Source organism: Onychostoma macrolepis, chromosome 03 (assembly GCF_012432095.1).
Source record: "Onychostoma macrolepis isolate SWU-2019 chromosome 03, ASM1243209v1, whole genome shotgun sequence".
Classification (NCBI taxonomy): Eukaryota; Metazoa; Chordata; class Actinopteri; order Cypriniformes; family Cyprinidae; genus Onychostoma; species Onychostoma macrolepis.
The window spans coordinates 8,360,530-8,382,661 of NC_081157.1; the positions used below are offsets into that span (position 1 = coordinate 8,360,530).

A 22,132-nucleotide genomic window follows, 5' to 3' on the forward strand; every position below is an offset into this window, starting at 1 on the left:
TAGGCAGTCACAGGTGCAGGACATGGAAAACTATTTGTCCATTTTGTGATTTCACCCTCCTCTGCACAGTGTCTCCTGTATAAGCAGCATGGATGGTGGAACAGACAGACACCTCTCGTGTGTCCATCCATTTCACAAACACAAGATGTTTGTCTCGAATCCACCTGATGGAGCCCCTCAGATTTTTAGCTGCATTCTGAGGGCAATCCTTCCTGTTGTCTCTGTAAGTCCCACATGCACCAAACTTCAAAGCAAACAAGTCTGTTAGGAGCTTGGGACTAGTGTACAAATGATCCATGTATACATGGTACCCAGAGCCTGAGGTGGGTTTTTGTTAAATGTGAGCCAAAATCATCACAATTAAAAGAACCAAAGACTTAAACTACTTTGTGCACTGAATTTATTTAATACACGAGTTTCACAATTTGAGTTGAATTACTGAAATAAATGAACTTTTCCACGACATTCTAATTTATTGAGATGCACCTGTATACATAAAAATCTATCAGTTAATTTCGAGCATAATCTTTATTTATTTATTTTTTTACATACTAGATGTAGTCATTTTTGCAGTGCATTGTGGGATAGACTGAGTGTATGTGATATCCACTATGGTTCATACACCACTACAAATGACTGCCCCCTCAAATAGGTTTTAGGCGAGGATTTCTTTTGCCAGTGCATTTATTTTCAAATGTTTCTTCCTTGAAGTCCTTAAACAATAGTCAACAGAACCGTTTAAGTACCAGAATCATTCAATCATAAAATGATTCCCTAGACATCGTCTCTTCTGTTTCTTCAAAACTAACTCTCAGCTCTTAAATGAAGCATTTCTAGACATTTCTGCATTACTCACAAATGCCTCAAGCACAGAAATAGTTTAAAAGAGGATGTGGAAACAGTTACGTTGCAACATACAGTATTTACAGTGAAAAAACAAAAAAAGTCCCTCACAGGCACAATCTGACACTAACAGAGATAGTTTTGCACAAACTCCACTGCATCCACTTTATCCTAAAGGTTTGAACACACAAACAAGAGGTTTCTGTATGATGTCTACCAAATCTGCAGAAGAATAATTCACTGTAAATATACATGTGTGACACAGGCTGCTTCATGCTTTACTTTTATTATTGACAAATAAAATCTGATCTTACACGTGTTACTGAAAGCAGCTGCTCAAGTGGTTCAAACACCAAATTATCATTCTTGTCTTATTGTGATAAACGTTTAAATCATCACATAACTCTTTCTGTTTTCATAATTAGCGCAAGCTGACAGCTAATTAGTCTGCAGTAATCACTCAAGAAAATAGATGATATAATGAGAATGATCTAAGAGAGAAACTCTTTCATTTTCTTTGTACAAGCACAGAGGTTGATCAATCATCCAGAATTAATAATAAAGGTACTAACATTAATTCAACAAGCAGACAGATACTTTGAAATAAACATCCCAAATTGACCAAAATATTACAGTCAGATCACCACTTGGGATCGTTTGTAAAAATGTGAGAGACAGCATTTACAATAGGACTGACTGAAACCCTTAGGAGTCAGTTATATGAGGTTAATATTCCTCTACGATTGATATTAGGAGGTCTTTGTTTAATTAATGACTGTTTAACTTATTTGTGATGGTTCTTGTTCACAAATGGTCATCCAGCTGTGGCTCATCTGATAGAAGAATAAGTCACTTTATCCTCGCCATGAACCTGAATGAACATCACAAATATTGTCAAACAAGGTGCAAGTGTTAACTCACAGATATTACAGCGTGATGTTAGAGCTTAACTCGAGCTACAAATTCAGAGGACCTGCATCTAAGAATAAAACTGATTTATGTGTACAAACTATTATGTTAGTGGCATCGACAGAAGAACAGGGAAGTGTTTTTCTTACCTCATTCTTTTTGGCTTTTTGGATTTTACAGTGTGTGGCAACCTCAGTATAAGTCACTTCATCTTTCTGCTCCTAAACATTAACGGAAACATGGCGAAGTAAGTTATGATTGCATCAGTGGGTTCCATTTTATGTGATATTTCAATAAGACACAGTACAAATACACTAACGTTTCACTCAGCTGAAGTATTTATTTAACCTGACTAATAAAAGTACACATATAACTGAGACAGTCTGATTATAGACAAAATAATAGCTAATGTGTCAACCTCATGGGTCATCGGCATTATGATACTTACCACAGAGTCATAAGTCCCTTTTCTGTTATCTGAAAAATAATGGGAATATTTATGATAACTCGCCAACAAAACACAGAATGCAAACGATAAATTATAAAAGTCTCGAAGAATTCTAATGCTGATACATTTTCTTGTTAGTTTATGGATTGCTGTTCACTCAAGACAAACATTTCATCACAACACACACAGTATTTAACATCACATCTAAATAAATGTATGTGACAAATCTACAACTGATGTGCCTATCTGTAAATACATTAAGTCTGATACTTTGAAATGCTTGTCTGTTGTAATTCTTGTAAACTCTGAAAACTCACCAGTTCTTTTTTTACGAACCACCCAAAGAATAGCAGCAGTAATCAGAACAGCCAACGCAGCAGCAACAACAATCCCAATCACTGAGGAAGACAACAGCAGAACATCTACTGTATATTACTGAATTTAAAGTTGTGATCAGCTTTTCTAACATCTCGGCAGAGAAATCAGTTGGATATTTAGAGACTGATTCTGGAAGGACCCCAGAATGTGAATAAAACCACTGAAATCACTCACAAACATACAGTATATGCATAACTGGAATCAGTGCTCTTGCTGATAGTAAAGAGGAAGGATTTTTAGTTCACCATATTCAAATATTATATTTCAATGAGAGAGAAAACAAGTGCTTGATGTCTACAAATTAAATAAGACCAGTGATAAGCTTCTCTTAAAGTCTACAAAAAAAAAAAAAGAAGAAAAAAAAAAAACACTGAAAAGAGTAAGACATACATAAATACCTTGCTGTGTAGTAGCTGAAGGGTTTGGGGTAATCTGTGTAACTGTATAAGGTGGAGGATTTTAGTTCAGATGCACCATATTTTATAAAATACATTAAACAAAATCACTTTTTTCCCCCCCTTCAATGAATGTTAAGCAAAAACAGCCTCATATAGCCTCAGATGCTTGGATCAATTACAGGTGCATCTCAATAAATTAGAATGTTGTGGAAAAGTTCATTTATTTCAGTAATTCAACTCAAATTGTGAAACTCGTGTATTAAATTAATTCAATGCACACAGACTGAAGTAGTTTAAGTCTTTGGTTCTTTTAATTGTGATGATTTTGGCTCACATTTAACATCCTTTACATTATATATACATAATATCATACACAAAATGTGAATTGTATAGCCTACTGATTACCATTATTGCGTACCATTATTACCAGTACTTTTGTAGTCGTTTAGCATAGCCTACATTTTCCCAGCGATGTAATTTGATTTATAAAATCAGACAAACCGCAGATCCAGATCGCTCCACAAATGAGCTCGTCTGTCTCATGTAATTTTCAACCGATTTATGAATAAGAATGGAAAATAACTGCTCCACTTCATGTATTGTCCAATGAAATTTGAACTTCTTGTGCCAGATCATGATTTGTTGGTGTGTTATAGCTACATGATTAATGGGCATTGATGAATTATGTATTATTCTTATGTAATATATGGATCTTTAATTAAATCGACACACTAGCTTTGATTATTGATGAAAAATGTTTAAAATATTGTTTGCTTTATTTTTTCCTTCCGTCGACCCACTCACTGAAAGAAGCATGGCTCGAGAGCCTCTGAACAGACTGGAATATCAGTCAATTGAGCAAAACACACGAAACCCATATCAGTAAACATTCATCTTAACAGCTGATTATGTACCTGGTTCTGTAGGAGCTGCAGCTGATGTAGAGCTGGTGACCGGAGACGGTGTCTTTGTTTCGGTTGGAGCTGAAGATGAATGTTCAGATACGTCATAGACTACAATCATATTTAAATGAATGATAATTAATTGTTACAAATGATTTACCTGAATACTTGACAGTATATGTGGCTGAGGTCTTCAGCTGATTTCTCTGTGTAACCTGACATCTCCACTCTCTGTTGTGATCTTCATTCAGGAGTGTTGTAGTCAGAGAGCTGAGACACTGTTCTGAGGAGAATATCTGAAATCTGGAGTCTGTCTGCAGATTCACACCAGCCTGATTCACCCAGATCAGCTCAATTCCCTCAGAACGAACCACAGTATCACAAGAGTCTCGATCATTATATAACTGACAGGAGAGAGTCACAGAGCGGCCTGATCTGATCTCAGACTGTGAGGATGATGAAGAGACTGAAACAGAAATCAGACAGAGATTACACGACTGATTCCAATCTTTTCAGGGACAACAATATTACTGTTTAATTCAACATATAATCATAATATTCACAGAAACACTGACCATGAAGAACATGCAGATAAACACGTGCATCAGTTCCTTGTTGTACTCCATTCACATATTGTCGACAGGAGTAAGGTCCACGATCTTCTTTTGTGACGTTCTTGATGTTCAGAGAGCAGTCAGAGTCCAGACTCAGTCTCTCATGTCTCTCTCTGTCAGTCCTCTTTATCCCTCCAGCAATCAGTTCAACTGCCGCTGAATGTCTGTCATAGGTCCATGTAGTTGATGAGCAGCCAGAAAGAGCATTATTACAGGACAGACGGACATTTTCACCAGAACTGAAGAACACATGAGTCACTTCTGCTCCACTGGTACCTACAAATGAGAACATATTTATATTTACTCTTACTCTAATATATTTACTCATTTTTTGTCCTGTTTTAAGCAGAAAATTAATGCAGAGTAAACAGTTTAGTTCACTTTATAACAATCTTAACATGAACAGACCTTTGCATCACATTTATGAGTGTAACACTATGACACACAACAGGGTTCTCAAAACGACGTCCACTTTCCTGCAGAGTTTAACTCCAACTCTAATCAATCACACCGGAAAAAGCTAATTAAGGTCTTCAGGATTGCTAGAAAGTTACAGGCAGGTGAGTTTTTATCAAGGTTGGAGCTAAACTCTGCAGGAACTTGGACCTCGAGGGCCAGAGCTGAGAACCTCTGACATACAACATCTCAAATGTGTGAAAATGTCAAACACCTCAATTTTCACATTCAAATTCCAGCCAGACTCACTGCTAGAGGGATTAAATGAATTAAATCATTTTTGAAATGGTTCATTATACAGATCTTTTATAGTGTATTATAGATCATAAACAGGTTTATTTACCTGTGAGAAGTGCACAGAGAATGATCAGTCCCAGCAGACACATGTCACACTTATCAGCCATTTTCTGTTTCTCTTTCTTTTCATTCTATATTTACAGCTCTTCCTTTAAACATCATCAGCTCCTCCTGCTGTTAACTTCCTCTGATCTGAAACAACTGACCGTTTATTCCTCACACTATACAGCTACATTTCACTCACACTATACTGATGTGAAAAATCATCTACAGGTGCATCTCAATAAATTAGAATGTCGTGGAAAAGTTCATTTATTTCAGTAATTCAACTCAAATTGTGAAACTCGTGTATTAAATAAATTCAATGCACACAGACTGAAGTAGTTTAAGTCTTTGGTTCTTTTAATTGTGATGATTTTGGCTCACATTTAACAAAAACCCACCAATTCACTATCTCAACAAATTACAATACTTCATAAGACCAACATGAATTGTTGGCCTTCTGGAAAGTATGTTCATTTACTGTATATGTACTCAATACTTGGTAGGGGCTCCTTTTGCTTTAATTACTGCCTCAATTAAGCGTGGCAGCCTTAAAGAAACCCGGCCTTGACCCTTCTGATATGGCTAATTACAGACCAATTCCAAATCTTCCGCTTCTTTCAAAGCTACTCAACTTCAGTCATATTTGTCATCTCATTACCTCTATGAATGTTTCCAGTCCAGTTTTCGCACTCTTCACAGCACTGAGACAGCACTTCTCAAGGTTGTCAATGACCTCCTTATGGTCACTGACTCAGGCTCCATTAGCATTTTAATTCTGTTAGATCTTTCCTCTGCTTTTGACACAATCTCTCACAGTATTCTCATCTCACGACTCTCTGCTCTTGGTATTTCTGGCACTGCCCTATCTTGGATCATTTCTTACTTGTCTGACCGTCAGCATTACATTGCTGTTCATCAGGCTAAGTCCTCTACTGCTCTTGTCTCTCACGGTGTTCCTCAGGGTTCTGTGCTTGGGCCTTTACTCTTCATCATCTATATGCTCCCTTTAGGTAACATTATCCGTCATCACGGCTTCAACTTCCACTGCTATGCAGACGACACCCAGCTCTATATCAGTTCTCAACACAACTCTCCTTTTCCCACCAACTCCATATCAGCTTGTATTAATGATATAAATGCTTGGATGACCAGTAACTTTATCGAACTCAACACTGATAAAACAGATCTACTACTTGTCGGTTCACCAAAAAGTGTTGCTCCTTTCTGTGCTGAAAATGTTAACAATGGGATCTTGGTTTGACCTTCCACCACTGTTAAAAACCTGGGTATAATCTTTGACTCCTCTCTCTCCTTCCTACTTCACATTTCTTCACTCACTAAATCTTCCTTCTTTCACCTCCGTAATATCACTCGTTTAAGTCCCTTCTTAAATATCAATGATGCTGAGACACTGGTTCATGCCTTCATTACATCTCGACTCAATTACTGCAATTCTCTTTTCTATGGACTACCAAACACAACATTAAATAAGCTCCAACATATCCAGAACTCTGCAGCTAGGGTTCTCACTTTTTCAAAGAAATCTTCTCACATTACTCCCATCCTACACAGACTTCATTGGCTACCCGTTCATTTTCATTCCCCCCCCCCCCCCAATATATATTTCTGATCTCATTCATACTTACTCCCCAGTTTGCACACTTCACTCTTCAGATACTGTTTTACTGTTAATCCCACGCCACAGGTTAGCATCGTTTGGTGGACGAGCGTTTTGTATCTCTGCCTCCACACTTTGGAATTCTATTCCCAAACACATTTGTGATCTTTCTTCATTACAGGATTTCAAAACCCACCTTAAAACATATTCTTTCCTTTCTTGTTTCTCTGATCTCTCACTGTATGATCTAAATCATGCCATAGATTTCATGTTTATCTATATCTTGTTTTTTTTTATGTCATGTGTATCTGTTTTGATATTGTAAAGCGACCATGAGTTCGCAGAAAGGCGCTATATAAAATAAAAGTATTATTATTATTATTATTAATAATGGTGACAATAAAAAACAGCTTCATGCTGCAATGCATTCTAGGTGCACCACTCAAAACTCATCCATGGCTCCCAGAATGCATTGCAACATGAATAAATTATGCACCTGAATTGTCTTATTATTTTCTTTTATTCTTACTATTTGCTTTAATTTATTAGCTTATCTGAATAGTTTGTTGATTCTCACCATTGTTGAGATTCATATGCCGATTCTTCATGTCTATGTGTGCCGAAAATGAAGCCTTTTTGTTTGTGATGGGAAGAGCGGATCATTTGAATCTCGTTCAACAAAATCAGCCAAGTCCAAATTATAGGAAACAGAAATGATTAAATCACTGCTTGAAGGGTCTTCAAGCTATGTAGATTGTTAGTTTACCTCACCTCCCGTCTGAGTCCTTCGTTCTTTTGTTACATCATATTCACATTAAGCTGAAACCATGCAGCTTGTACCAGAAAAAGTGATTCATCTCCCGAGTCTTTGAGTTCGAGTCATTCGTTCATCATGTGACAGCCCCATAAAATCAGGCTATGCAGTCTGTGCCAGAAACAGAAATGATTAGTTCATCTCCCCAGTCTTCAGGTCTGAGTCGTTCTTTCTTTTGTCACGTGATGTGACAGCAGTATTGGATACAGAAATTAGTTGTTAATTCCCAACCTTCCTTACAAACACACACACACACACACACACACAGACACAGACACAGAGACAGACAGACACCGTGAGTTCTAACTTCTACAGTTACATGATGGGTTTCTGTATGATGGGAAATACCAATTTGATACAGCAAAGATACTTGTTTACGGTGGATTCTAAACTTCAGATTCGGTACAGAAAATAGAAATGTAGTATTATGTATTTAGGATTCATACATAATTTTAAGTCACTCATTAACCTCCTTAATATTTTTTTTTAACTGAAAAGTCACATGGAGTTAGCAAAGTATTTCACCATATAACTTCATTTTGCAGGTATTTAATATAGATTGTCTGTGTAACCTGCACCTTTATAACATAGCAATTATGCTCTAAACATTATAAACACTGTATGTACACACTCTTTAATTGTTGTTTATTGGTTATTTTTGCAAGCAAAGCTTTATAGCAAAGGGGATCATATTATTTAATGTTTATCAATAAAAAGAGACTAACAGGAACAAGAACAGAACATTTTTATTTTTCAGAAAATGTTTATTGCACGTCTTTTGATAAATATATGATAATTCCTGATTATAATACAACATTACATTAGTATTATTGACTGTGAGATTCTTATCCAGAAAGCGGTCACGTGACAAAAGAATGAACACCTCGAGAGGTGAATTAATCCCGTACAGAACCTATAGGATGTTGCACATGCACGGTCAATACAAAATAAACAAATCACTCTCGTTGTGAGACGACTCGTTGTTCCCGAGTCATATTAAGGATTAGTTCAAAATGAACAAATCATTCATGAATGGCATATTACTACTACTTGTGCACGATATATTTATAAATTTGTTCACATTGTCAAAAACTCAATCTGTAGAAACAAATCAACAATATAAAATGTAACAATCAGTGAATCATAATTCTGTCAGCATTAAGCAGCTGTAACGTAATATATAATTTAAAGGGAAACAGGTCAATTTAGATCAAAGGGAATCATTTTTGATTTTATAGATTTTATAATTTGAACAGATTCACTGTTTCACAGCGATTCACTGAACGAGCCGTACAACATAAACTCTGCACTGGATATTAAAATCCAAAATATAGTGTGAAAACACTATTAATAAACACAGTAACAAGATCGGCAGATTAATACATTAACTTGTAAGCACAAAACACAAGATACTTCTCTTTTCAATATAAATACGAGTTTATTTATGTAAACCTAAGACATAAACTAATCTAACACATGAACACACGCATTCACACGTTGCAGAAGGAGAGAAAGTAATGAAAGGGTGAGTTTAAGAGAATGAAAAAGTGATATCCCAAGTTTACAGTAATATGTGCTATTGCATAGACCTGAACAACCATCAATCACTTAATTAACCCTCGCATCGAGTTTCTCAATGAGGCTAAAATTTATATTAAGTGCACCAGCTCAGCAAAAATCTGGAAGTTGTACTTGCTTGCATTGCTAAGGGGTTCCCTTTTGTCGTAGTCTTTGCAGAAAGGGTTGATTGGCTGAGAGTTCAGTAGTCGTTGAGGTGATATCTTGGGCATTGGCTCTTGGCTGAAGTTGTGGAGTTGTGGGCTGGTTGAAGTTTAGACAGGCGCTCGAGGTCAGACTCGGAGACACGGCGTTGGCAAACTTAACTTAGCACACGAAACTCAACAGAAAGAAAAGAAACTAAAGTAAAAGGATAAAAGGATGTAGCGAGACTAGGTGGTTTTCTTCTCATTGTGGTAGCAGCTGGCACGTAGGCCAGAGCACGCTCAAAGAGCTCTAAATAGCAGCGTCAAAACGCAGTGGCAAAAGTTGAAGCAAAAAGATAAGAGAAGAAGAAAAAGAGGGGGTTTGATGGTGTCCTGAGTTTTTAAACTCGGCTTCCAACACATCCCATCTGGTGTCTTGACCAATTAGATCCTATTCTGGCTCGGGGGGTTGCTTTGTTTCTCCACCCAACCAATAAATCAACATGTCGTGGTCAGTCACATGGTCCGAATTTTACACACTCTTGCAAAGTATACTTTTGGATGTGATTTCTATAACCAGAATATGATACATTTGACAAAGAATCAATTGGAAGAAACGTTTAAAGCTAGAATTGTCAAACTCATACATACCAAACACGAATAACCCTTAAAATCATTCAATAGTTATTAAAAAGACATAATATGTGCTTAAAACATGATAGTCTAATGTGTGGGTTACATGCATGACGGCTCCTCATGTTTCGATGTTCTGATCGAATCTTAAATTTGTCTGATTCAGTCTGATATCCTACACAGCCAACATCACCTGGTCACATTTTCTCCTGGTTTTCTTTGCTATAATAATGTGTTTTGTAAACACAGAAATACAGCAACCAGAGAAGAAAAAAAATATTATAAAGTCAAGGGTGAAGAGCCCAACTAAAGCAAACACTATTCACCAAAATGGTGACCTTCAAATGAAATTTAATAAAACTATGAAATAACCTTCTGTTAATTCTCAGTAAAAACTTTTGCATGACAGAAATAAAGTCAAACTGGTTATTAATAAGTGAAGCTGGTAATTTGTAGTTGAATCATCCTCTGCTGAGATCTTGAGAGATTTAATGTGTTTTATTTCAGTTGATTTCATCTAAGGCTGTGGCTGGAAGTCAGTTGTAGTTCTTGTGTTTATCTTTTTTCCTGTTATTTTTTTTTTTTCCTCTTTCCTTCAGTGATTCTGTTTGTTAACAGCAAGTATTCATCACTAATGCTCAATCATCACTTAATTCTCTCTTTAGTTTATCACTTTATAGAGTGGGACCAAATACAATCTGAGTTAATTTAACTCCGGTGTAAATACACTCAACTAATTACATATTACAGTGTTCTGCAAGCATCTCCTAATCAGCTAAAAACTCCATTTATCTTTCCTTTAACTTCTTTTCATTAATATAGAATTTTTTTTTAAATGTATTTTTCTTTTCAGAACAGAGAAAACATCAGCATGCCCAAGGAGGACTGGTAAGTTTTTAATGCCTATTATAAGTCTAAAAATGACTTATAATAAAAGATGAAGTGGTTAAAAAACTAATATTATCTATACCTTGAATAAAATTTTACACAGTTTCTAAAGAAACACGTTGGACCATATGTACATATAGAACATGAAAATCAAGAAACAGTTTGTAGTCAGCCACATTAGGGTCATTTGGGGACACATTGGACAGACAAATTAATCTCTGAACAGTTTTCCTTAAAGAAAGAAAGATGAGTAAAATATACTCATCATATATACTTAAGTATAGTTGTTTTATTTATTAGGTATAGTCACAAAGACTTGTATCTTACAAGGTACAATATTGTGTACAAATACAAAAGATGAACTTAGCGAGAGCAATAATCACTATTATATATATATATATATATATATATATATATATATAGATAGATAGATAGATATTTCACACATGATTTTTTATCAATATTACATTCATATAGTGCTTGTCAGGAAAAAAAAAGTATCCACTTTTGTGCTTTGATTTTCTTGTTTTAAATTTTAGTTGAGAATTGATTGAGAAATTTTCCATAGAAAATGAGGTACTAGCATCCTTCCTGTCAAAGACAAAAAAAGATTGACGAGTCAAAATGATGATATACACAGATTAATATCAATCTAAATTATTCTCCTCTCCATTGACCTGTTGACTTCTTCTTGTAGTAAATGAGTCCAGCAGCTGCTATGATGATTCCCAGCACCAGACCAGATGCCCCGAGGGCGATTGTATTCCTTTCAGCCTCAGAAAGAGACGGATCTGTAGGGTACACTAATGTGTCAAATTATGCCACAAACATAGTTTTAATAAGACAGTAGGTGAGGTGAGGACTATTTCATATTTTCTATTTGATCTTAAATTGGCATATTGAAATAAACCATTCACAAATATAGTACTAATATGAGATTAGGTGAGTATCTCCTCTTACTCCAGTCATAAATCATGGGTTTATTGAAGCTGGCATGCTCCACCACACAGGAGATCTTCTGTCCAGATCTGGGAGTATATTCCAGTTCAGAGTGGATCTGATAGTACCAATCTCCATCAGCCATCTCCATTACAGAGGTCACATCTGAGGTCACCACTTTACCATCTCTCAACCAGTACACTTTGATGTGTCGAGGATAAAATTCATATGCGCTGCACATCAACACAGCTGGATGTCTGCCACCGGCCTGCTTCACTAAACTGAGCATAACCATCGGTTTCACTGAATCAAGAAGAACAATATCCTAAATACACAGCTGTCAATTCATCAATGAATGTCTCATAATGGGCCTCATTTATCAATCTAACGTAGAAACGAGCGCAGATCCGAGCACACAAATCAACTTACGAGCGAGTTCACGTGTGATTTATGAAACATTCGTATAGTGGGTAATTAAACACATTATTGAGGGAACAGTTAAAGCAGCTAACGTTACTCTAATCAATCTGACCAGGACTTTATTCCACAAAAAGTGGGACAGGGAAAATGGCTTTCTCTTTAAATCAGTGTGGCCGAGATAACATGCTGACGTTTATTGTTGTAATAAAGACCCCATCATTTAAATTGTTGACTATTTGATATTTAAGGCTTAATGTTGTAAAATTTAAGACATTTTAAGACTTTAAACTGCATGAATATTTCGCCAATCCTTACATATTCGAGGTGCTGATTGGCGGATTCACAGATAGAAACTTATAGAACCAAGTTAGAGTTCGACTTTGTAGATAGAACCTTTTTGTTTTCTAAATAAAAAGTCCTAAAATGTACAAAACTTAAAAAAAAAAAAACATTGCATAATGTAAATAAGTTGTTACTGAATAAGAATATGTGAGTAACTAAATTTTGACAAAAATGTCAGATAGAACCCTATAATTCCAAGGGGACGAATGGTCAATTGAATATCGCGCCCCTAAAAACACCCCGGTTTAGAAGTCTCGCCCCTAGAGTTTACGACACGGAGAAACGAAACCCGGCCAAAAAGAGGAAGTAATCTTATAAAAGAGAAACTGATCTTACTCCAAAAACACCCTTTAACCTTATAACTGCAAACAATGGCATTTATTTATATGTATATTAAATACCAGTAAATATAACAAAACATTAATAAACATTATAAACACTTAATAGATTATTTAGTTCTCTTTAATCCAAAACAAATCCTTTAAATTTAACAGTATTACAGAACTAGAATGAAAAAATGAGTAGCTATAAAATGTTATATTAAACTATGAAGTACAACACAAATTAGGCTATAGTGGCATCCATTATAAACAGAATACAACGTCAAGCTAAAATGAATTTATTAAAGCGTAACTAAACAGCATTGGGCTCACAAGCCTCTCTCATTCTACATCCAAATGTTTCCATTTTTGCCATGTAACATTTGGTTGCTAAACTATTATCTTTGTACTTCACTTGTGTTCCAATATCCACGTAAAATATCACCCTTCACATGTGTATTAAATGTTTGTTTAATATTGTGAGATTTGATCGTAGCCAGCGCTCATGTCCATATCGATAAGTCAAGTCAAGTCAAGTTGAGCTTTATTGTCATTCCGCTACATGCGGGGCATACAGTGGAACGAAATGTCGTGCCTCACAGGACCACGGTGCTACATAAATACAGGCATACAGCAATGAAGTAAGACAATATAAACCTATACACAACTATCCTACTGATAGATTTTGACTATAAATATACTATCTATAAAAAAGTACCTATACAAACTAAAAAATACAAACTATACGAATGTTTCAGATAAATACTGTACATGTGCAAGGAGAAACATTGAGTTCAAGCAGCTGGCTGGGGAACAGTGCAGGATGATTTGTAGTGCATGAGCATGTAAACATACATATATTACGGAGTTCTTTTTGTGGGATTTGTGGACACACAGCAGTGTGTGTGAAAAGTGACTAAAGCAAAACGTGGATAAATTCCACGTTTTGCGTAGAAATTACTGTACGCCCAATTTTCGGTCGTACATTCATTTTGTAAATGAGGCCCATTATGTATGTGTGTGTATGGTGAGTGGGGTGGGGGGGTGAAGAAATTATTATTTTTTTTCTAATTTAATTCTTACTTTTTTTTTATTCTAGAGTTTAATGATTATCATTCAAGGTAACATTAAAACATTTTTCCCATTAATAATTATTTTCTATTTAGTAGCATATGCTTCTGTAAAAATAACAAATGAAAAAATGAAATGAAATGAAAATGAGAATTCCACTTGTCAGTAAAGATCAGAGAAGTTTTGAGCCACTTACCATCTTTAGTACGGTCCGGCGTGTCCTTGGTTTTAATATAAAATCTGCAGTATATATCAACACCAGCTCTCTCTGTTAGCAAAAAGGTGCTATTGTTCCAGTTCTCAGCATATTTCATTCCATTCTCACTAAATCCCACAAACCTCCCCAAAGTACTGTTGAACTGTGCGAATAGAAATTTATTTAAATAAAAGTTGTCAATATACACCATGTCACTGAGATCAGAGGAGCTGTAGATGCATCTTAACTCTCTTGTGTAATAATATTGATGAGCTGAAAAAGATGTAGATGCAGAACAATCAGTTAGATAAATGTAAAAAAAAAGAAAACAAAAAATTAGAAGAAACACAAATAAACAAAATAAATTGGATACATCAGCCAGTTACACTGTTCTTTTCCCCCCAAAAAATACTTAAGTAATATCCACTATACAGACTCCATCTATCACACAATTCACTCTTCTTAAATGTTGCAGTAGTATGGCTTCAATATCTCTCATTTTACTTACCACTTTCTGTTCCAGTCAATAAAGACAGTGTCAAAATGAGATGACAGCTCAAGTGCTTTAGCAGTGACATTTTCCTCTCACACAGTGCCTTATGCTCATGCCAGGCGGATGTTTAAGGTGACTCTCGAACCAGTTGAGATCCGAAGAGTTGAGGATCTTAGTGAAGAAACAAAACCAGAAGACAATTCTAAAAAACAAAATCATCTAATGAGTGTGGTGTTCGTTAAATAAACACTCTGAAAAGTAAACGTATGAACTGGCATGTAGCCTTAAGCACACAACCTCGCTTTCAGCTTAAGCTTTACTCTCACTTCTTTGTTCTGTTTTTACTCCTATGTATCTCCTACCTATGTTTATTACCATTGCCATCTTGTGGACGATAACAGGAACATCAACTAATCACTACAATAAGATGATCAACCAACACAAAACAGAACAAATTCAGAAGTGTAAATACACAGGATGATAACTAACTAACAAACAAGGGAATACTCAGCAACTCCATAAACTAGACATGACAATATCTCCCACTTCCAAAATATGGAAGCATATGTGTAGCTAAATTTGAAATGTAATATGCAAAATGGCAATACAATGTATTTCTGTGTTTAAATGTACATTTTCCCATTCATATGTGCAACATTTAGTGGAAAATAAATTCAGTTATATCATTTAAATTTGCCATTTTCTAGCTAGTTTTAATATTTTCACTTAGGGGTGTACTCAATTTTGTGGCCAGCGGTTTAGACATTAATGGCTGTGTGTGGAGTTATTTTGAGGGGACAGCAAATTTACACTGTTATACAAGCTGTACACTCACTACTTTACATTGTAGCAAGGTGTCATTTCTTCAGTGTTGTCACATGAAAAGACATAATAAAATATTTACAAAGGGGTGTACTCACTTCTGTGAGATACTGTAGTTATTGATCCAGTGAAGTGGAACTAGAATTTGGGAAGATAACCACACATTGTGTGCTACCAATGCCAAATAAAATGCATGTACACATGAAAGAGTGACATTCATTATCCTTTATTAAAGGATAGGCAAAATCAAAACAAAATTAATTGAAATATTTAGCTATATATTGTTCTCTGACCAGTCTATAATTTATGTTATCTGGGAAGATGGCAGCATTGTCCCAGTCAATTTCCAAAGCGACTCTGGGAGCCCTTTCTTTTCTTAGGCTGGCAATATTGTGCAGCACTGTGCAGGCCACAGTCATGTCACAGGCCTTGTCTGGGGAGACCCTCAGGTGGTGCAGGCACTGAAATCGTGATTTCGGGAGGCCGAAGGTCATTTTGATTTGAGCCCTTGTTCTGGCATGGGCATGGTTGTAAGCCTACTGTGCTGGAGTTTGGGGGTCTACAAGGGGAGTCAACAGGAACGTCTCACGGGCATAGCCTTGTCTCCTAGCAGCACACCGGAGAACTCACCTGAGAATACAAAAAATAATTCTTACAACTAGGAAAGTAAAACTTCTGACACACACAATGTCCAAGGTGCTTAAAAAATTGTGGTGGCTTACCTAGTGAGAGTCTCTGGTAAATTCTACTGGCACGAAAGACTCTGGAGTCATGGACCGAGCCAGGCCACTTTGCCTCTGAATTTGTGATATGGCAGTCAGCATCACAGATCATCTGTAACAATAACATGTAACCAATTAAAATCATTATTGCACAGAATTAATTTATATAGCCGACAGTAACCATAAATCATTCTTACCTGAACATTGATACTGTAGAAGGATTTCCTGTTAACCCTTGAGGGTCGTTTGATACAGATATGGGTGCAATCCACTGCACCAATGACATTAGGGAATGCTGTAACACAAAATAATGAGTGTCCTACTGTGACTGTGCTAATGTAACACTTTTTTTGTTGCAATCTGTAATTTGTTAACTGCAATCTTGTAGAACTTGTGGAGGGATCTTCTGAGGCCAGGGAAGGTGATGAATATGTGTGCAAATGATTTCAGTGCTAGACTAACATTTCTTATCGTGTGGCAAATAGTGCCTTTATTGAGGTTTTCAACATCTCCAACAGAATAAAGGAACGTGCCACTTGCTAAGAATCTCAGACCATCTGTGGGACAGCTCTCACTGTCCCTGTGTTGTATCTTTGGACCAAGCAGCCTACACAAATATCGGATGCCATCACCTGAGAATCTGTACCTCTCAGTCAGATATTCGTCTGCAAAGGCCAACAGGTCTGACCTGTCCCGGAAGACTCTTTCATGCCTGAATGCTTGTATTTTAGGGTCTCTTAACTAGTTGCTTATTAGCATGCATATTACTAGAATATTTGCCATTTATTAGTAGTAATTAAGCACATATTAATGCCTTATTCTACATGACCTTATTCTGCATCCCTAATCCTACCAAATACCTAAACTTAAAGGGGTCATATGATGCGATTTCTTGTTTTCCTTTTGTTTAGTGTCTTATGTAGCTGTCTGTGCATGTATAAGATCTGCTGAGTTACAAAACTCAAAGTCTCCCACAAAAGGATTTATTCTATCTAAAATAGTGATGGGTCGTTCTTGAACGATTCGTTCTTTTTGAACGAATCTTTAATGTGACTCGGGAAGAACGAGTCGTTCTCGGAGAGTAATTCGTTCAGTCGCGCATGCGCAACATCCTATAGGTTCTGCACTGAATTAGTTCACCTGTTTCGAGTCTTCGGGTTTGAGTCGTTCGTTCATCACTTGACAGCCCCATACGCGTAACCTATGCAGTCATGTGTCTGGGCATTCTTGACTTAAACACAGGCTCTACTCTTCAGCACAATGGTAACCCCAAAACATACAACAGAAACCCTATTAAATCCCAACAAAACATTAAACACTATCAGACTGTCCCCTATATCATTATGTGCAAAAACACTTAAGTTCAGCATTTACTCTCTTTTTACTGAGTTCACATAATTTTTTCTATTAAGTGCAATGAACTTTCACTAAGGTTTGAGTGATATAACTTGTGTCATGGAGTTAATTTGACTGGTAGGTTTTACAGTAAATTTCTTTACTTTTGTGATTTCGCAGCAATTTCATAGCAAAACCAACTACAAATAAAAAAAATACAATAGTCCAAACGCCCACATCACCTCTGTAAACAAAACAGCAAGACTTTTCATCTCGGCTTCTTCGTTTCTGGAAGAGAATAAGACAGAACTTTCCTCAGAAGAAGATGCTGAGAGGAATAAGACAGAATTTACATCAGAAGAAGATGCGCTGAGAGGAACACAGCACAGCCAGACTAACTGCCCAGCTAAAGCAAACACCATAATGGTGACTTCAAGCAAAACACTTATTTTTCTAGCTAGTCTTTTTAAAAACTAGTCTTTTTGTCAACTGGTGACATATAAATATTTATCTCCTTTCATTGGTAGATACCGTAGATCTCTGACAGAGGAAATTATTCAAACTGGTTTGTGGTGAATATTTTTATCATGAAAAATACCACCAGTGAAACCGAACCTGTGGGAAAAATAAATAAATACATTAGTTTACCCTCAATTTTTTGTTTTATATTATTTAAAAGGACTGTGGCTTAACAGTACTTGTAACAGTACTTAACAGTACAAATTGTGATAAAAGCTATTTACACTCATTGCAAAAAATTATCTTCATGTAAAAAGTGTTAGATGCTACTTAACATAAGTAATGGCCAATACTATTTGCAACTAAGCATCTATGCATGCTCCCTAATTACAAGAGAGCAAAATTAGCTGCATTCATTGCAATCCACGTGCCAGCTCATCCAAACAACTTGACTTTTTGAAATCAGGGAAAACTGTTCATGTTTTAAAATTTCATATGTCATTGAACAATGTTTTAATTTCAGTCTCCCTCAATATGTAACAAAATGTCTTTGGAAAGGTTTGGGTTTTATATGGGAAAATATGGGTTTTAGAAAGTGGTTCAGGAAGGACATGCAATAACTAGTTTGCGGTTGTGTTTTTGTTTGACTGAAACTAAACCATATGAAGAGTTTATTGTGGCCATAGGGACCATAGGGAGAGTATCAAGTAATTTATATGAACACTAATCATGTTCCTCATTAAAAAGTCTTCATACATTTAAAAAAACAAAACAAATGTAACTAGATAAAAAAAAGTTTGTCTGCACAAACTTTAAGTTGGCTTGAGAAAGCCAGACCAGAAAGTTTGAAAAAGTTTGAAAAGTTCAAAAAGTTTTTAGTTCGATGGTTTTCAGTCTGAAATAGTTTGAAGTTCAAAGTAGTTTTAAAAGCTTAAAAATAATAGATACATAGATAGATAGATAGATCCATCTGAGCTGCATTAAACAGTGGGTAAATATATCTATTCCACTTCAGACGCAGCTTCTGTGTTTCCTCTGCATTGCAAAGATGATGATGATGAATGAGGCATTTATATAGCGCTTTATTGTGTATTGCTATACACCCAAAGCGCTTTACAATCATATAGGGGGTCTCTCCTCAACCACCACCGGTGTGCAGCATCCACCTGGATGATATGACGGCAGCCACTGGACAACAGCGCCAGTGCGCTCACCACACACCAGCTACAGGTGGAGATGAGAGGGTGATGGAGCCAATTCAATAAATGGGGATTATTGGGAGGCCATGATTGAATAAGGGCCAGTGGAGGGAATTTGGCCAGGACACCGGGGTTACACCCCTACTGTCAGACTGTGTCTCAGCGTCTTGTGTTTCCCCTCCTCTTGTGACCTTATTTGGAGTTCCTGTCCATGTCTTCGTTTATGTCATCATTAGTTAATCAGTTCCCAGCTGTGTTCTGTTAATTATCTAGTTTCCCCAGCCTTCTTAAGCCTGAGTTTCCTTGCCCCTGTGTTCGGTCTTGAATGTCAAATGTGTATGTCAATAGTTTGTCATGAATTGTCTTTCTGTAAGGTTAATAGTTGTTAAAGTCCATTGTTTGAAGTTCCTCATCTCCGCGTTTCCCCAGCTCTTGCGACTACGTGACACCTACTCTTTACGAGAAGTGCCATGGGATTTTTAATGACCACAGAGAGTCAGGACCTCGGGTTAACGTCTCATCCGAAGGACGGATGAATTTTGTTGATACTAATTTGATTCGATTATTTTACTAAAAAAGAAAAATCGAAGTAAAACTAAATGTGACATGCTGACAAAATCTACTACATATACTCTATAAACACTATACTATGTTATATGTGTGTGTGTGTGTGTGTGTGTGTGTGTGTGTGTGTGTGTGTATTACAAAAACTCACCAGATTTTAACAGCTCCTGCCAGGACAGCTTATGTTTAGTTTCTTCTTTAATACACATTTGTATTATTAAGAGTGCTCGCTTAAGGACTTTTTTCGAAACCCTCACCCATTCTGGGTGGGATTTATTGACCCACTTGAAGAAGTGGGAGAGATCAGTCAGTTTATGAAGAATTGTTGTAGCACGATCATTTTGAGATTCTTTGAGCTGCTTGACGTATCTGAAAACATAAGACAGACAAAATGGATCAGCCATCTTCAGTGTGAGGTGGATGGGCTGTAAAAATATTTGTGATGAAACACCTTTAGTTCAGTTAATTAAATCATGAGACATTCTACTATGAGCTGGATAATTAAAGGGGTCATATGATGCTGTTTTAAAAGTTCATTATTTTGTTTATTATTATACTAGAATAGGTTAACATACAGAGCCTCTCCTTCTGAAAAGCCCAGAGTGCTCTGATTGGCCAGCTGACCCATTGCGCTGTGATTAAGCCTTTTCGTATTATAATATTTTTGTGCAATGAAAGATTAATAGCCTTTCTTGTTCGTCTCATCTGTCATATGGTGCTGCCTCATTACTGTGCTATACATTTAAAAGAAATGTCTTTTATTTTACAACAATACAAAGAGGAATGTTTATCATTTTACCAGATTTAGTCCTACACTTATTCACTTTTATTTGTTCCCCACTAAATGTTTTTTTTTTTTTATCGCTAATTTTAGATTTTATATAATTATTGTGCACTCATGGTTTTTCTATAGTAACTTTAGTTATTTTTCTTTATAATAAAGTTGTCTATATTTAGTAGATTGTTTAAAAAAAAAACATGCACTGCTATTGGATCGATATCGGTATTGACAGATACTCAGAATTTTTGGTATCGGATCGGGATCAGGATCAGAATCATTAAAACCGAATGCACACTAACCACTACTGTATTGTATAAAGTGCTACATAAATAGAATTTTGACTTGATGTGTGCAACATTTATTAATTACAGTATTTTGACACTTACCCAAAGAAAATTTCTTCTCTGAGAACTGAGTCCCATTCTCTTGTTGGATTTCCTTCGAATGCGTCCCTAAAAAACTTCTGAATGGTCTGCACACGTTGTCTTCTTTTTGATGTCGGATTTGGACCACTTATGAAGTTTTCATATGAATTAAGTAATTTGTCTAAAAGACAAAGAGAAAGACATAAGTGTTACCATCTTCAACAGAAAAACCTAAGAATGAACGATTTGATTGACAGAAGTGTTTCTTAAGGCAAAGTTGTTCTATCACATATGAATTATGTTATATAAGTGAAACACTGCGTAATATATAGACATTTTCTCTACATTGGGGTAATTTACCATAGAAAAATATTGTTTTAATAGTTACAGCACCACCTGTGGTCCGATCATTATGCAAATTTGGCATGCTTGTGTGAAAGAGAACTATGATCAGCTGAATGAATCCAATAGCTGTAGGCATACTTTCATGACCAAATTGCTCAATATGAGAGGCAACGTGAAAAGCAAATACAAATGAAATAAATCGTCATCATGATTTAAAGAGTGGCGTGAATAAGTGGTGGAAATAAAGGATGAGACATCACAGGTGTAGTAGTGAGCAAACTCAAAATGCGTGTGGGTTTGTGTGGGTTTCAGAGATATTTAGATAATAAAACTGTTGCATGTTTAGTTAGACTTATAATCTGGTGTTTAATTAGTCACGTGTTTGTTACATCAATAAGAGATAAAGAGCGCTGGTCACTTTAAGAGTTTGGAACGAGCAATGATGTTGACGCTAGAATGTTTTCACGCAGTTCAGTGATGTGAGTGTTCAGTGACACAGTTCAGTGAAGTTGATGAGAACAATAAAAAGTAAAATAAGTTCCAGTACGAGTCCTCTTTACAGACGTAACAATTGGCGACAAGGATGGCTGAAGACTTCCCCAAGTTGTCGTTATCTCCCCCGAGCCCTTTTTTGCCCCATCCTGGTGAGCCGACGGTCCCATGGGAGCAGTGGAAAACGTCGTTTGAAACTTACCTGTTAACAATGGGCCTCGATGGCATCCCGACGAAGCGGAAAATGGCCATTCTCCTCCACTGTCTTGGTGCCGAAGGACAGCGTGTTTTTCGCACACTCGGAGACAAGTACACCCGGCT

At 36.3% G+C, this 22,132-nt stretch overlaps 2 protein-coding genes and 1 long non-coding RNA gene across 7 annotated transcripts; all 3 read right to left on the reverse strand.

Annotated features, from left to right (window-relative positions):
- Positions 1–415: 415 nt before the first annotated feature.
- On the reverse strand, positions 416–10,801 carry LOC131537569 (uncharacterized). 3 transcript variants are annotated; one of them, XM_058771124.1, is made up of 10 exons: positions 9,415–10,801; positions 7,486–7,833; positions 4,454–4,768; positions 4,039–4,344; positions 3,891–3,959; positions 2,977–3,018; positions 2,518–2,598; positions 2,201–2,229; positions 1,902–1,973; positions 416–1,714 (listed from the first exon to the last, which is right to left on the reverse strand). In XM_058771124.1, exons 2-10 carry the CDS (start codon positions 7,514–7,516, stop codon positions 1,673–1,675), a joined length of 987 nt encoding a protein of 328 aa, XP_058627107.1. In that variant the 5' UTR covers positions 7,517–7,833; positions 9,415–10,801; the 3' UTR covers positions 416–1,672. The 3 variants fall into 3 exon arrangements, with proteins under 3 accessions (XP_058627107.1, XP_058627106.1, XP_058627108.1); XM_058771123.1 differs by lacking the exons at positions 7,486–7,833; positions 9,415–10,801 and adding an exon at positions 5,292–5,670; XM_058771125.1 differs by lacking the exons at positions 2,977–3,018; positions 7,486–7,833; positions 9,415–10,801 and adding an exon at positions 5,292–5,670.
- Positions 10,802–10,941: 140 nt separating this feature from the next.
- Positions 10,942–18,100, reverse strand: LOC131537594 (rano class II histocompatibility antigen, A beta chain-like). Of its 3 annotated transcripts, XM_058771163.1 has the most exons (8): positions 17,849–18,100; positions 16,469–16,566; positions 16,272–16,383; positions 14,743–16,179; positions 14,235–14,507; positions 11,907–12,188; positions 11,624–11,749; positions 10,942–11,537 (listed from the first exon to the last, which is right to left on the reverse strand). In XM_058771163.1, the coding sequence occupies exons 4-8, from the start codon at positions 14,810–14,812 to the stop codon at positions 11,482–11,484; spliced, it is 807 nt and encodes a 268-aa protein (XP_058627146.1). In that variant the 5' UTR covers positions 14,813–16,179; positions 16,272–16,383; positions 16,469–16,566; positions 17,849–18,100; the 3' UTR covers positions 10,942–11,481. The 3 variants fall into 3 exon arrangements, with proteins under 3 accessions (XP_058627146.1, XP_058627148.1, XP_058627147.1); XM_058771165.1 differs by having other exon boundaries at positions 11,624–11,737; positions 16,469–18,096; XM_058771164.1 differs by lacking the exons at positions 16,272–16,383; positions 16,469–16,566; positions 17,849–18,100 and having other exon boundaries at positions 14,743–14,929; positions 15,025–15,044.
- A 1,959-nt stretch (positions 18,101–20,059) lies between these two features.
- On the reverse strand, positions 20,060–22,121 carry LOC131537623 (uncharacterized). The gene is made up of 3 exons (XR_009270345.1): positions 22,014–22,121; positions 20,996–21,155; positions 20,060–20,197 (listed from the first exon to the last, which is right to left on the reverse strand). It is a non-coding gene; the product is annotated as an uncharacterized LOC131537623 (long non-coding RNA).
- Between the last annotated feature and the right edge of the window lie 11 nt (positions 22,122–22,132).

Coding starts and splice junctions, on each gene's coding strand:
- LOC131537569 (XM_058771123.1), bottom strand. CDS start 5,352: ATGGCTGATAAGTGTGACATGTGTCTGCTGGGACTGATCATTCTCTGT. Junction 2,599..2,976: donor TTCAGCTACTACACAGCAAG/GTATTTATGTAT, acceptor TGTCTTCCTCAG/TGATTGGGATTGTTGTTGCT. Junction 1,715..1,901: donor AAAAAGCCAAAAAGAATGAG/GTAAGAAAAACA, acceptor ATGTTCATTCAG/GTTCATGGCGAGGATAAAGT.
- LOC131537594 (XM_058771163.1), bottom strand. CDS start 14,812: ATGTCACTGCTAAAGCACTTGAGCTGTCATCTCATTTTGACACTGTCT. Junction 11,750..11,906: donor ACCCATGATTTATGACTGGA/GTAAGAGGAGAT, acceptor TTGACACATTAG/TGTACCCTACAGATCCGTCT. Junction 11,538..11,623: donor CTACAAGAAGAAGTCAACAG/GTCAATGGAGAG, acceptor TGTCTTTGACAG/GAAGGATGCTAGTACCTCAT.